Source organism: Staurois parvus, unplaced genomic scaffold (genome assembly GCF_062004578.1).
Source record: "Staurois parvus isolate SC_StPar_1 unplaced genomic scaffold, SC_StPar_1.0 ptg000172l, whole genome shotgun sequence".
NCBI classification, from domain to species: domain Eukaryota; kingdom Metazoa; phylum Chordata; class Amphibia; order Anura; family Ranidae; genus Staurois; species Staurois parvus.
The window spans coordinates 556,849-573,345 of record NW_028317968.1 but is presented as its reverse complement, the minus strand read 5'-3'; the positions used below and the strand labels follow the sequence as shown (position 1 = coordinate 573,345).

General features: G+C 37.3%; 1 protein-coding gene across 3 annotated transcripts in view; it reads left to right on the top strand.

Annotated features, from left to right (window-relative positions):
• The window catches only part of NHS (NHS actin remodeling regulator), a 298,499-nt gene extending 283,235 nt beyond the window's left edge, over window positions 1–15,264 (top strand). For all 3 annotated transcript variants that reach the window (XM_089676561.1, XM_089676563.1, XM_089676562.1), the window contains 5 exons: window positions 614–803; window positions 8,390–8,521; window positions 9,043–11,979; window positions 12,448–12,574; window positions 13,991–15,264. In XM_089676561.1, coding sequence (XP_089532687.1) covers window positions 614–803; window positions 8,390–8,521; window positions 9,043–11,979; window positions 12,448–12,574; window positions 13,991–14,552 — 3,948 coding nt within the window. In that variant the 3' untranslated portion in view covers window positions 14,553–15,264. The remainder of the gene's footprint in view (window positions 1–613; window positions 804–8,389; window positions 8,522–9,042; window positions 11,980–12,447; window positions 12,575–13,990) is intronic.
• The last annotated feature ends 1,233 nt before the right edge of the window (window positions 15,265–16,497 follow it).

The window sequence follows — 16,497 nt, the reverse complement described above, 5'->3', positions numbered from 1 at the left end:
CATGCTATTTTAATATTCTTGAGAATCTGAAGTCTGTAAACTAAGAACAGATGGGAGCTAGCAATAGTGAGCAACAACATTCAATGGAAAGAATATCTAATACAGAATAGTTCACATAACAGAGGACAGACTCCATAATGGTAATCCATAGCATATATTTGTGGTAATTACCTTTAAAGACTAATAAAATTTTGTAAAAAAATTGAGATTTTAGAATATAGGGGTGTACTCTTAGCCCAAATTCAACAAATCTAGTTTTTGTACAGTGTGAGTGAAATACGTTATTTCATACATTTCATTACCATGTTCTATCCCTGTTGCTAATCTTTTTCTTGTACAAGAGTTCAGAGAAGATTGACCCTTTACTTTTACTTTTCTTTGACTTTTTCTTTTCTGTTCTTGGTGGTTTGTTATTAACCATTTTTTTTTTCATTTTGAAGTGTTAACATTAAGTATCTCTGTTACTACCCCTATGTATGTGGAATATACTGTAAATATTAGTCTTCCCTAATTTTGCCTTGGTTCCTCGCTGACAAAGCAAGCATGGATTAAATACATTCCTGGTGGGCTTGCAAGCTCTTTTTACCAATACTAACGTGTACAAATTTTACAGGCTCATCCACCTCAGGATGAAGATGAAATGACTTTAGGACAAAGGCCAAAAAATCCAATTCCTAATGTTCCATCAACACTGGATAAACAAACCAACTGGAATAAAGCATTGCCTCTGCCCACCCCTGAGGAGAAGATGAAACAGGATTCCCAAGTGATTACATCATGCATTATTCCCATCAATGTCTCTGGTAGAGTACCTAAATTATATTTTATAACAGATTTTAAAAATGCAATTATCATATAATGTAACAATATGAAAAGACCTGAAGAGTGAACATATTTATTGTTGTAGGGTCCATATATGTATATATGGAAAAATAGGTCTTAGTTTTCTGAAAAAAACTGTGGTTCCTACATACTCTTTGCCCCTAGACTGTCCATTTGACATTACATAGTCCTTGTTCCTGGGGTAGGCTAGGTATTTCATACCAGTGAATGATTCTGCTCTCCAGAATCCAACAATACCTGAAATATTAGGTTTCACTGGATTGGCTCCAGTTTCCTCTGCAGAGTTTAACAATGTCAATGTCTTTACTCAGTAATTTTTATAGGGGAGTTATCAAGTAGGGCTCTGCTTCATAAATGTTACTTAGTAGATTTTTTGTTAGTTACTCTGTGGGAATATTTAGTAAAATATTATTTAAAATGTTAAAAACTATCTCCAGCCAAGCAGCTGGTTACAGACCTAAATACATATAAATGAACTGCTGTATCTATACAAAAAATTGTAATTCTGTTGATCTAGACTTGTGGACCAGCACCACTGCCAGATAGGATAGCTAGGTCCTAAATCTCCATTTCAGTAAAATATAGCTTGGTCAAGGACCCATCCCCAGCTTGCTGAGTGCAGAATACAGATAAGTCATTACTGCATGCACTCTGCTCTCTTCTCATGTCAGCAAGGTATTTGTGTTAGACTGACTACACTGTGCACTGCAGCAAAGCTCCTAGCACCTGTATTCCCATTTTTGCTTTTGAAGGACTTGCAAGTTTAGCATAAAGACACATTTAGGTAGATATTCTAGTTGTTGTAATATATACATTACTGTATTTTTTTTACTACTATTGGATTGACATTACACTGGCCACACATGATATAGTCTATTGTACAAAGTCTTTCATCTTTATCAGCAGTTTTGTAATGCAAGGGCCTACCAGACTAAATATCAATGAAATAAATGTAAAGACTGCAAGCCCTTTATCTTCACAGCAGTTGGTAGTTGGGCAGCACAGTGGCTTAGTGGTTCTCACTTCTTCACTGAAGCAATGTGGTCCTCAGTTCAAATGTTCATATTATGCAAGTTGATTTACATGGCAGTGTGATCACTAGTTTGTAAACTGATTGGCTGCATTCCTATCACACTTGGATAAATAATGGGCACACTTTACATAAGACTAGTTTTCTTTTAACTGTACAAAGAATACATTTGCATCCAACCATGCATCACATTTTATATGCAATTTTTATTGATATATAAAGCATTTCAGTGAGTAAAAGAATACAAACCAACCAATAACTTACTGTATGTTTCAGTTTGTTTAAAAATGTTATATTAAGTAAGGGTTGTGGTGTTTACCAGCATTTTATCTGGATCTGTCTATGGGACAAAAGCAGTGTTTGAAATGACACATAATAGAGGTTAGTTTTGAAAATCATCTGATCATCGCCTGGAAAGTCACTGCAGAATGGTGTACTTTTGTATGTCAGATTTACTGACTGAAAATGTTGTCTGGTTCTGTAGGAAAACTATTTTGTCTTCCAATGGCCCTTTAAAGGTAGGGAAAATCTTGTTCATGTATCACTGTTTAGTTTCCTAATATTAATACAAAATTAATTTAATGAGCTGGTGAAGTGCTAATATTCATTAAAATAACAAATCACATTGTTAACAGGATCAGTGTTTGTTAAGCTTTACATAACGTCACTTTAATTCAAACATTACAATATTGTGCCATGTCTCAAAATATCTATTTGTATCATAATAGGCATTATAATGGGAGCAAGAATTTTGATGGCTTTGATTACTGAGAAATACCAACAATTCTGTAACATTTTACTTGCAAGACAGCAGCTGTAATTTGTGTGTTGTTTTTTATTTACCACATCCATAAATAAGTAACATTGGTTTCATGGTAATAAATAGTACTTTTAATATGCTAATTTATATTTACAAAACAATGATCTTAAATTAAAGAATGAATGAAGGAATAAATTAATGAAATAAACTAAATGCGTGCAGAAATCACTAAAAGGGTTTTTTACTAAAACTGGAGAGTGCAAAATCTGATACAGGTCTGAAGAGAAACCAATCAGCTGCTTGTTTTTTTTTCAACACTCATTGAACAAGCTGGAGTTAGAAGCTGATTGGCTACCATCCACAACTGCGGCAGATTCTGAGTGCACCAATTTTAGTAAATCTACCTCATACATTTTTATCCCTTGGTTATACATTATGTTGTGATTGTAGACACAGCTAGCTGTGTCTGTGAAATGTTGATTCACCCTTAGAGCATTACATAGACACAAATGGCTCTAATGTTCTCACATGGCCTCATGCAAGGTGTAAACATTTTACAATCAGAACTAGAGATATTTGTACCAATTTGTAGGCAAAAGGGAAAAAGCTAAGTAACTATACCATTTAGAAACTATATAACTAAATAGGTTAGAAATGTCAAAATCTATAAAATATTATAGGATTGTTTTGAAAAAAAAAAACAACCTTTCTAAAACATATAAAAAAATGAGTACACGTGAATTTCTTAAAAGATAACTGCACATTTTTTTCACAAAAGTAATAATGTGCCCTGGGTTAACATCTCTGAACACTGCCAGACTTATTTAATGATGAGTTCTTATTTTAAAGTGCCAATTCTTAATAAAAGAGCTAAAGTAATGCATTTCTTTATTTTAGATATACAAATGAAAAAGATCAAAATTAATTATGTGAAGTGTGATTTTTATGATAGGTCTTTTTAAATTCAGTAATCCATAGCATTCAATCAGAATTCACTGTAGTAATACCAGTTAAAGTAAAATTTAACCCTGTCTTAAAAAAATATTACAATGGCTCCTGGTGACTTTATACCATAATGTACTAGTATGAAACATACATTAGCACATCATGATAAACTTACCAGTCAAACAATCTCCTCCAGCAATGCAGTGTCAGAGCTCTCGGCTGTCATGGGCACTTCTATCTTTTCCTGGTGTTCCTTCCAGGTCTGACTCTTCAGCCACTTGACTGGGGGACCGTGATGATGTCACATCATCAGGGCACAGAGTTGTGCCCTAAATGTATGCCAAGATGAGATGAGATGAGCTGAACATATTTGGCTCAGTGTACATTAACAATGACAGGCAAGGGGAAGTACTTATGACAGAAGAAACAAATTGGATCTCTTCTGTCATAAAAATTCTACCATTAATTAATTTTGCTTTAAAGTTGGCTTGTGATTGATTGGAACTCAAACATAAACGTTTACAACTGTCATCAGTTATGGCTTCCTTGACCAGAGCAAGGGATTCATTGTTGGAGGAGCTGGGAAAACGGACTAGACGTCAGTTCATTTAAAGTCAAAAGTTGTTCTACGAACATGCTAATAAGAGTGCCAAGCTCTTAGCCAAAATGACTCAGGCTCATAAAGCAAGTATGACTGTGCACAAAATTAGAGACCAGACTGGTATCCACCATCATAGTATGCAGGCAATTGCTTCCCAATTCAAGACTTATTATGAGGCACTTTATAACCTCCGACTTTCCTCGACTGCTAATGACCATCCCAGAGCCAAAGTCTTTCAGGACCATCTGTCTAAGTATTGCCCTCGTGCAATCCCCCAAGAAGAGATGGTTGACTTGGTGAGACCCCTCACTGAAGCGGAGATTAAGCAGGCCCTCCAGCAAATGAGAGTTGGGAAAAGCCCTGGCCCAGATGGACTATCCGTGCATTATTATAAAATGCTTTGATGAGGTGTTGCTTCCCCATTTCTTATCCGCTTTTAACACATGGTCTCAAGATGCAGCAGCTTCTAGTCAGTTGTTGGAAGTTCATGTAGCAGTTATTCATAAACAAGAAAAAGACCCAACAGATGTCCGTAATTACAGACCCATATCCTTACTTAATGTGGATGTTAAACTTTACGAGAAAGCCTTAGCGAATAGATTGTTACTCTTTTTTGCCTCCTGGATCTCCTTAGATCAGGTAGGCTGAGAGGCCCGATATAATACAATTAAGGCTGTGGGTATCACTCACTTCACTGGCTTAGGTATCATGGGGTCCCAGGTTTACTTCTGTCTATGGATGCTGAAAAGGCGTTCGACAGGCTGGCCTGGGACTACATGTTGGCGGTCTTATCCCACTTGGGTTTGGGGACCTAGATGTGCAAATGCATTGCTGCGCTGTACTCCACCCCTACAGCCAGAGTCAAGGTAAACGGCCACCTGTCAGACGCCTTTCAAATCCACAATGGCACTCGACAGGGTTGTTCCCTGTCACCTATTATTTTCATTCGGACCTTGAAACCATTCCTAAACTGCCTGAGGCACTCGGAGTCTATCAAGGGTATTCACATTAAGAACAAGATGTACAAGATTGCGGCTTTCGCCAATGATATGCTTCTTTTTCTGTCCGACCCCCTTTCCTCCCTTCCTTCGCTGTTAGAGGAGCTGAACCATTTTGGTGATCTATCTAACTTGGCGATCAATTTCTCCAAATCTTACGCTCTAAACATTACTCTAGATCCCGTGTTGATGCAGAGATGTGTTCACAATTTCCATTTAGCTGGCAAACGGACGCAATTACCTACTTAGGCATACCATACAACTGACAGCAAATCCCCAATCATTGTACACACAAAACTTTCTCCCTCTGCTTACATCTATTCAGCAGGATTTGAAAAATTGGGACAAAGCATGTTTTTCATGGTTCGGCAGGGCAGTAATTGTGAAAATGACTGTTTTGCCACGTTGACTTTGTTTTTCAAATGGTCCCCATAAGAATCCCAGTAGCGTTTTGTAAATCGTTGAGAACCACTGTAAAATCTTTTAAATGGAATTCTAAACCTTCCTGATTAAATCTAAATACTCTTATTCTACCCTGCCTTAAGGGCAGTATGGTTTTACCGGATTTTAAATTGTATTACAGAATGTTCCATCTAGTGTGCATTGTAGATTGGCACCTTCATAAGGCCCAGAAAGATTGGATCGCCATTGAACAAGCGTGTGCCCCCAGCCCTCTGGCCTCTCTTCCCAGGCTGGTAGCTGGAAATATGTGAGCTGCGACTACAGATCATCCTTTAATAACGGCCTCTCTGAGTAGCTTCCGTGAGGCATGCGCCTCGGATCATGAGTTTTCCTCCACTATGGGTCCATTAACCCCCCTGAATTTTAACCCCGAATTTCTACATGGGATCGAGGGTGGAATCAGGCTCCCAGGTTGTCCAGAAGATTGCTTAGTGGCCACTCGATTTTTTGAGAAAGGAGTATTTAAGACTAAACCCCAGCTGACAGGTCCTTCTCCGTCCTTTTCTTTACCATGGTGGCTTTACTTTCAACTGCATCACTATTTAAATTCCTTCCAAAGGCGACAAGCGTTTGGTAGACCGCTTTCTTGTTACGAACAGTTATGTTGTTCGAAATCCCCCCCAACGTCATTGAATTTCTACAATTTACATACTTTTCTTTAAGAACCAATCTCCTAAGACTCTCAAATCAGTAGCATCATGGGAAAAGGACCTCAACCTTTCCCTCTCGAAGGAAGTGTGGCAAACAGTGCTTGCAGTGATACATAAAGGGTCTAGTAATGTAACAGCCTAAGAACACAATTTTAAAGTGTTTTCCAGATGATATAGAACCCCTATGATTCTTAGGAAGATCTTCCCAAACACTTCTGATCAGTGTTGGCGCTGTGGATTAGATGTGGGAGATATGCTGCATGTCTGGTGGACGTGCCCAATGATTCAGCCCTTTTGGAACGAGGTGCATAACCTAATTGTCCGCATTATATCTTTTGACCTAGATTTCAGTCCCCCTCAATACCTTTTCCATCACCTTTTCCACCACCACCTTTTCAGTTATGGGATCTTCTTATCGCAGATCATTGCCCATGTTTTTTATCACAGCAGCGCGAATGTGTATCCCAACTGGTGTACGACAACGATGCCCACCTTGCAAGAGTGGATCTTGCATGTGAATAGATTGGCTGAATTGGAGGAACTGATCCATATTGCCCTGGACTCTATCCACACGTACTCCCAACGTTGGGCGTGCTGGCTTCACTTTCAGACCACTGGGGAATACCGTGATTTCTGGAAGGGATCAACACCGACAGGACCTGTACCGATGGCACTATATAGAACCCCATAGAGAATCTGTGTTCTTGTGGGGAATGCTGTGCACTCTCTCCGATTGAGCAGCATTCTGGTCTTAAAGCTTGTTTCTCTTACACTTCTGTGAATCTGACCTGACTATGGAAACCTAGAGCTCTACTGGCTGAGAAATTGGGTATTTTCCTGATTGTGATCTTTTTTGTCCCTTCTTGGCTTTCTTTTTATGTTCTTCATTGTCAGTTTTGTTTCCTCCCCCCACCCCCCATTTTTTTTTCTTCTTTCTCTCTCTCTCTTTTTCCCCTTTATCTCTTTTTTTACTACTGATGTATTATGATCACTTTTAAGACGATCAAGATTATTCAATGGTATTTAGTCATGGCGACTTTTGTTTCTTTTATATGTATTTAGATGCAATGATGTTAAGTTTTGGAGATATGCTTCATTTTCTAATTTTGATCTTACTGTTGTCACTGTGGAATTCCACTGGATACTAGCTGCGTCTTGTCTTACATGTGTGCTTACTTCTGTACTCCTTGTATCTTCTGTAAGGTTTATCATTATGCCTTTTTTTGTATGTTGATATTTGCATTAATAAATATAATTCATGGGGAAAAAAAACTGTAAGCAAAAGAAATTAACAAGGTAAGCCTGAAAACCTACCTCAACCTATGATGTGGAAAACCTTCACACTTAGAGGGATGAAAGTAGTGGGTTTTGACCTTTGGCTTTCTTGTACTAAAACAAACCAAGCTGAACCAAATGTAGTAGCAGCCTACTACTCAGAGGCCAACTGTAAACAGCTGATCAGTGCACATGCCAGGCACCCCGAATGTTTGTAACCATTTTTCACCTCATCATACAGAGATAGAAATATTCTTTGAAGTTGTGTAGAGTGAATTATTTGAAATGGTAACAGACACAGAGTTTAAAAACCACTTAAATTATGAAATATACATATATTACAGACTTAAAAATAATAAATGCTATCCAAAATTTCAAGACAAGCCAAACTGAACTGTATTTGTATTGTATTAAGGAGTGAACAGAAGTCTATCAATATATGCTTGGAAATATGTTCAGCTGTTTTCATACCCCAGTGAAAGCATTCAAAGTGGAGTAACCTTTAGCAGGTCATCTGATCTCAGTTTTATGTAGCCAATATGCTTAAAGATAATTTATGATCTAATGTTATGTGTTACCTTAATGGGCACTTTCTCTCTGCCTTATTAGATACTCCCACTACAGCTTTCCATTTAAAAATGCAGTGAATTAATGGATTTCTTATCTTGTAAACGTGACACGTATGGCTAATCCAAACAGAAAAAATAAACCTGATTAAATGTAAAATACAGTTAATGGTGTATCAGTGTGAACAGTTTCATGTTTATTAAAATAAGGAAATAAAACTAAAGTGAGAATTAACAAGGCTGATGTATCTATTTCCAGGTGTTGGTTTTGATAGAGAAGCAAGCATACGTTGCTCCCTAGTTCATTCACAATCTGTTCTGCAGAGGAGACGAAAACTGAGAAGGAGAAAAACCATATCAGGAATTCCCAGAAGAGTGCAACAAGAAATAGGTTTGGCTCTTCATTTAGCATAAGTCTGTTTAATGTTATAGCTACTACATGGCTGCCAAGCTTGGAGCTATTTATAGTTGTCATCATCTAATGGACAAGTGGTTAAGTCATGTTATTATGGGTACCTCCTCAATAGATTTCAAATCCATTGCGATGGAGGCCTGTAGCTCCACCTTCTGGCTGAAAATAGTTAATATGAAATATCTATATGGGGTATTTTATATTTAATTGACCAAAAATGGAAAAAAAATGCGCTGAACCTCATAAATAAAGAAAAAAACATATATAAAATACTGTACAATCCTTTGATAGAAAAACCTGCTTGATCTTACATTTTTACTTTCTAAACAAGAAAAAATGTGAGCCATATCATTTTCTTTTTTACATTTTCTTTTGTACTATAATATCTCCAGCTTAACCAGCTGAAATGCTGTCTAAGAAAACTAGATAATTTAAGACTGTAATTTAATAATAAGACTATAATAATATTAAGTTTATATTTGTTTATTTATTTATTGTAGATTCAGATGAGTCTCCTGTAGCAAGGGAACGGAATGTTATAGTTCATAACAACCCTGAGCTTGCAAACTCTTCAAATAGGAGATCTGGAACCAGAGATACAGAGTGCCAAACAGAGGATATTCTTATTGCTGCTCCATCAAGGAGAAGAATTAGAGCTCAGAGGGGCCAAGGAGTGGCAGCATCACTCTCACATTCTGCAGGAAACATTGCAGCTTTGACTGAGAGTGGTGACCAAATGTTTACGTCAACAGTGTCCAATCGAATTCGTTCACGTAGTCTTCCCAGAGAAAGTGCAAGAACAAGTAATGATCATGATAGAAGTGCACAATCTTCTGGTTATAAAGATGATTGCTATATAAGCAGCTCAGAGAGGACATTAAAGAAGAAAGATGACCATTTGACCAGTGAAGATTCCCCAGAACACCAACCTCTGGGGTTATCATATTCTCACCATAGTCCTCAACTGAATGAAAGAGGGAGATCAAGGCTATCAAGAATGGCTGATTCAGGCAGCTGTGACATTTCATCAAATTCTGACACATTTGGAAGCCCTGTTCACTCGATTTCCACTACAGGAGTTTTACTGAGCACACACATAGATCAGAAAGATGATCATCAGTCATCCAGTGGAAACTGGAGTGGAAGTAGTTCCACATGTCCATCCCAGACTTCAGAAACAATACCTCCAGCAGCATCCCCTCCACTAACTGGCTCTTCACATTGTGATTCTGAATTATCTTTAAATACTGCGGCCAATGCCGGTGAAGACTCAAACGTATTTAGCATTGAACAATATAATGATGATCACTTAGACTGCCTTAGAGGACACAGGGCAAGCTCCTTTACATCAACTGTTGCAGATCTGCTTGATGACCCAAACAGTAACACTAGTGACAGTGAATGGAATTATCTTCACCATCACCATGATGCTTCATGTCGTCCAGATTTCAGCCCTCAGCACTTAAAGGGAGATGGTTTAGGTTGTCCAAGTTTTGCCAGTCTTGGAACATATGACAGCTTTCTTGAAAAGCCTGCCTCAGAGAAAGCAGACACAGCATCTCATTTCTCTGTAGACACTGAAGGATATTACACCTCCATGCATTTTGACTGTGGTCTTAATGGTAATAGGAGTTACATATGTAACTATGCACCGCCAGGGACTGAAAATGAACAGGACACTGGAATTTCATCCATGAGTACAGACAGTGTTTGGCAACATTATGTGGATCACAGAAAACAAGGAATACAGAACATGTCATTTAAAAAACCAAAGGCAAAGCCTCCACCACCAAAACGATGCTCATCTTTGAAAAATTCTGACAACTACACAGATGTTCTTGAGACGAAAGAACCAAAGATTACCAGCGCACAACAAGTGCTTCACACCTCCAGGGAAATGAAATTGCCACTTGAGACTTCAAATGCACCCTCTAGAGTGGAAAACCTGTCTCCACCAAATCAACAGGATGTTGCTTGGGTCAATCAGGATGACCATGATGAGAAAAATACACAATTTAATAACCCAGACACTGCAACATTGAAAGATGAGGGAAGTGAACAGCCTCACTATGCAGATCTATGGCTACTCAATGACTTGAAATCAAGTGATCCTTATAGGTCTTTATCAAATTCGAGCACTGCTACGGGTACAACCGTCATAGAATGCATTAAGTCACCAGAAAGTTCAGAGTCACAGAACTCACAACCTGAATCTCGAGCCACCACTCCTTCTCTTCCCTCAGTTGAGAATGAATTTAAATTAGCCTCACCAGAAAAGTTGGCAGGGTTAGCATCCCCATCAAGTGGCTATTCCAGCCAGTCAGAAACACCTACTTCATCCTTCCCTACACCTTTTTTCTCTGGACCATTGTCACCTGGAGGTAGTAAGAGAAAACCAAAAGTTCCAGAAAGGAAGTCCTCATTACAACATCCTTCAAAGTCTGGCAATCTTTTCTTAAGTAAAGAACTAGAACTTCCAACTATACCTCCTAGTCATCTTGACCTAAGTGCTCTTCATGTGTTACATAAACCATTGCCATACAGACCACAGGTAACTGCTTTTAGTCATAGCAATCAAAATGTGTCAGAGGATGAACTCAATCCAAATTCTTCTCCAGCCCTTGCCATAACACCTTCAGTGCTGAAATCTGTACATCTGAGATCTGTCAATAAGCATCACAGGGACTCTAGGCATAAAGAAAGCACTAACATCCTATGTACCCAAGATCCTACAATAATTGTGGATACATATCCCCATGAGAAAACACCTGTATTAGCACCTAAGAAATCAATAATACATCAGTTCTCCACTGAAGAAGCAATGCTTCCATATATTGATGCATCACCAGTTGATACAAGCCCTGAAGCATTTTTTCAAGCAACTGCCCTTTTTACTGGTCATGGTTTATACAAACCTGAAATGCCACCACCTTTGATCACTAGAACTAAAGAAGATGAAACCGAGAAACACCATAAATATCGACCTGAAGAAATAATAGAGGAAACTATTTTCACAGCAAACCCAGAAACAATAACAAAGTATGTGCAAGATTACTCTGTAGATAGCATTGATTTTGCAAATGATCAAAAGAGTCAGACTAAAGGGGAAGGGCAAATTAAAGCAGAGTATGAGTTACAAATAAAGTGTGACCCATTTACAATGAAAGAACCTGTTAAAGGACTCTACACTGGATTTGATGTGCAAGACAATATTTCTGATGTATCTCAGTTGCCCAGTGAACCTGTCTTAAGCAAGAGTGACAAAGTGCCTGGAAAAACTCTCAGCTTTGAATCAGAAATATTCACTTTAAATCCACTCAGTGACGACAGTCCAGAGCAGGAATATGAAACTGTATCAGGTATTCCAACCAAAAGTGCCTCAGAAGATAGCAGGTCAGAAGATACATCAGAAAGTATGGACGATTTCTCCTGGAGAGGTTAATTTTTTATATTTTCCTTTTAAAACATATGAGCTTCTTGTCATTTTATTATAATTGGAGACATTATTATCTCTTTTATTTATAAATATATTTATATAAATATAGTATATTTATTATTATATTTTTAAAAATATTAGATTATATTTTTTTTACTCTTGGTGCAGGTGCCTGCAGCAGTTTTGTTTTTTGTTTAGCCATGAAATAGTTTCTTCATTAACACATATCAGACCAAATTTAAAGTCTGATTTAGTTATAAAATTTAAGTAGTGGTATTATTTTCTACAATTATAGCAGTCATCACTATATACTGTATTCTATAGCAAATAGTATACTATATTTGATCCTTAGAACACGTATTTAAGAGCCTACAACAATGTGGCTTTCTTTAGTAAATTCAAGTCATCATTAAAATAATGTATGTTGTGTGTATATATAATGTATGCAATGCATTCTAATTTTCTATAGATTCCTCAGTAAGTGAGGACTCTCTGATGTCTCCAATGAGTGAGGATTCCCAGGCAGACACCGATGATGTCTTTGTGTCACCTAACAGGCCCCGTACTACTGAAGATCTTTTTGCAGCTATTCACAGGTAAAATGGTTCATTAGTAAATTGCCACTGATCTCTAATTTCTTATGCATGGTTCAGTAAATTTGCAATGTTTTTTCAAAAGTGTTAGCTAGTTAGCATGACCGCTAAATTAAAAACTGCTAAGGGAAAATTTCAGTGCAAAACCCTATATTAGGAAATAAAATTAAAAAAAAATATAATGAATGAATAAAATGAAGATTGTGGTTGTGGTAATTATTTATCAATTTTATGCTGATCAATCATGTGGCAGAATGCTTCTAAGTTTGCCTGTTTTCAGTGCTGACATCTTGAAACAATAAACCCTTAAAGTCAAAGAAGCCACTTTCACAACTGCCTAAGCTGAAATCTACTGTTAAAGGATAAGTTCACCTTTTAACAAAAAATAATAAATGCACATTTTTTTGCCGATAGATGTGCATTTATTATTTTTTGTTTCATGAGCCTGTAAAGCATTGCACCAGCGATCAGCAGATCGCCTTTTACCATGCAGGTCTCCTGCAAGACCTGTCAGTGTATCTGTGCACCAATACACCTCATATGGGCAAGCAGATACTTACGGACAGGAAGATTCAATGAACCACCATGGCGCTCCACAGTGCCGTGGTAGTTAATTGAGAACTACAAGCCATCAGCTGCAAAGGCTGTTGGAACTTGTAGTGTTCTCATTCAGAATATTTTTTAAATTGTCACAGCTAGTGGGAGGGAGAAAATCCCCCACTAGCTGTCACAACGGGGATCAGGGGTGTGGAGGCCAGTATATTCGTAACATGTTACACTCTGAATATGGGTGTAACATGTAATGAAAGGTGAACTTATCCTTTAATCATCTATAAAGAAATATTTCACAATTCTTTGGCTTCTAAAATAGATGTAGAGGTAGCCCCCCCCCCCAAATTTCAATGTGTGGCCATCCCTGCTAAAACGATTGACTTTTGTTAAAGGAGAATGTTGGAAAAAACCTTTCTCGATCAGTGGCTGCAGCCAATCATCAGCAGCCAATGATCAGTGTATTCTGATATCATTGGGAGCTGCTGTCAGTCCCGGCGTGGGGTGGGGGGGATTCCTCCATCCACCCCATTTGTTTGGATGGAGGAATACGTTAGTTTTATTTTTGTTCAGCCCACTAGCTGACTGAAAAAACTACCCATCTATGGCCAGTTTAAGGCTGAGGGGAGTTGTTTGGTTTTATTGCATGTTTTAGGATGTTTTAATTGTGTTGGGAGGGTTACTTCTATTTTATTATATATGTTATACATATTCATATTCCCCAGCATGGTAGTATATTCATATTAGTGCAGTGGTGTAAGCTCTTTGTCTTTAATGTTGGTTTCCCCTTGCCCACCACAATGCTTGTGATGATTTTTGAGGTCTTGCAGAACCAATGGTAACCACTATTTTTCAATATTTTTAACACAGATCTAAACGAAAAGTTCTGGGAAGAAAAGATTCTGGAGAGACGGCTGTAAAAAACAAAACAAAAGTTGTAGCTGGACAGCCCCAGCAAACAACACCAGGAAGTTCTCAAAGATCTGCTGGTCTCATCTACAGAAATGCCAAAAAGTCAAACACATCAAATGAAGAGTTTAAGTTACTGCTCCTTAAGAAGGGCAGCAGAACAGATACCAGTTACCGTATGTCAGCTACTGAAATACTGAAGAGCCCAGTAACTCCGAAGTCACTTGGTGATTTGCCCCTAGAGTCTACTTCTAGTTTTGAAGAATCTTTACTATCATCACCTGGCAGTGATGTATTTTCCCCAGTATCACCTTGCACTCCTCGAGCCATGTCAGAAGGATTTACATTAAAGACTGCTGCTTCAAGAGTAGGAAGGTCTCGCGTGCCTCCTGTCGCAAGCAGTAGTCGCTACAGTGTCAGGTGTCGACTATACAATGCCCCAATGCAGGCCATCTCCGAAGGTGAGACAGAAAATTCAGATGGCAGTCCTCACGATGACAGATCATCACAAAACTCTACGTAGGACTAAAAATTGTGCAACTTCTGAATTGCCACAAAAAACATTATAAACATATTGCTGGTCATTATTTAAAATAATTTATATATAAGCCAACAAGAGGAAAGAAATCCCTGCAAATTCACAAATTTGTTGTAAAGTTGGACAGAAAAAATAATTGGTTTATACCGGTTTTCAATTACCTGGAAAAAAATCCTGCCTGGCAAAAACACTTTTAATTTATAGGAAACAATTGCAGGGTGCTCTAAACATTAAGGGCATAGAACAGCACTGATGAAAAACAAAAAGAATGGACTAAAGAAAATATTAGTGCAATTATTCATCATTTACTACTCTATTAAAATTATGTTTTATTGTGTTTACCTAAGCTAAGCTTTTGTTTAAAAATAGTAACTGTTGATCTAATAAATCCACATTGATGGGGAAGTAATAGGGAAAAGATATTGCTATGGAATAACTACTCATATTGTAAAAAACAAAAAAATGCTGAAATATTTCTTTGCTGAAGTGCTTCCCTGGGAACTAAGCAGATGAGAAAAAAGGAAATAATTCTTGAAATAGGTATTTTTGTACATTAGGGAATAAAAATAGAGCAAGCTTTCAAAATAATTAAAAGAGATTGTAAATAACTTATTTTTGATACATTTGTAAATAGGATTATTAACTAAAAGTGGATATGCAGCCAATCAAATAAAAAGGCATTAGAAATTCTGAAAAATATGTGTAATGCTCATAAATTACGTGTTGCAGCACAAAAGGAATCCAAGATGAAGTCACGAAAGTTTAAATCCTAATTGTATTCTGTGAATACCATCTGCCCTGTTCTGCATCACGGTAATACTGGACATGACCGTTATTAACGAAGATAATAATTAACAGCCTCAAACATTTTTTTACATTTTTAAATAATCATTTTTAAAAGGTGTTTTTATGTATAAATTAATTTCAAAGTACTGTAGCATTTATTCAACCTTTCAAGTTTACCATAGTTTTAAACAGCAAATCCAATGAAATCTGGAAGGGTGCTTTCTTCTTAAGAATCGGAACTAAGATTAGAATGTTTTATAATGGGTACCAAATGACAGGTGCAATGACACAAAAGGAACCAGTCCAGGGGTCATCACAAGTGTTAAGATGGTATCAAGCTACAGGTATATTATTGAGGGAATACAAATTGCACAATATTTTAGGGCAAAACCTTGGTGCAGGGTCTCCTGAATATCGTCTGATGCCTTTTGCCTATGTAGGTGGACAAAGCTATTAAAGCAGCACAAATAGCAACATTGACATGTAGCAACTAGTTAGAAATGATCTCCTAATTGCTATGACTACAGTAAATGTACAACTCATTGGTTGTTATAATATTTGCTGTTGGTACTGCTTTACAGAAAAAGCCTGTAAGAGTTGTCTCTGGTATTTTTTTAAGTTCTGAACTGTTTTAATAGTTTGGAGGGACTATACATTTACAAAAGCTCCTCAATATTTAATTTAATCAAGCATGTAGGAAGATTGCCAGTTATGTAATTTAGGCAGCAGCATTGAAAGCACTTGAAGCTTCCAGTTCTCTATTCTGAAAAATAATATTTGTTATAGGATTGAGATTGTCTGCAGTGAAAATTTCCCGGAATACTGAAGGGAGACATTTGTTTTAAAAATAGCAAACATCATAAAGTTGTAGCATGTCTTTTTTTTCTTGTACAGTCATGGCCGAAATTGTTGGCACCCTTGATATTTTTCCTGAAAATCAAGTATTTCACACAAAAAAGGTATTGCATTAACACATGTTTTGCTATACACATGTTTATTCCCTTTGTATGTATTGGAACAAATATAAAACAGAGGCAGAAAAGCAAATATGACATAATGTCACACAAAACCCCAAAAATGGGCTGGACAAAAGTATTGGCACCCTTAACTTAATATTTGGTTGCACACCCTTTGGAAAACATAA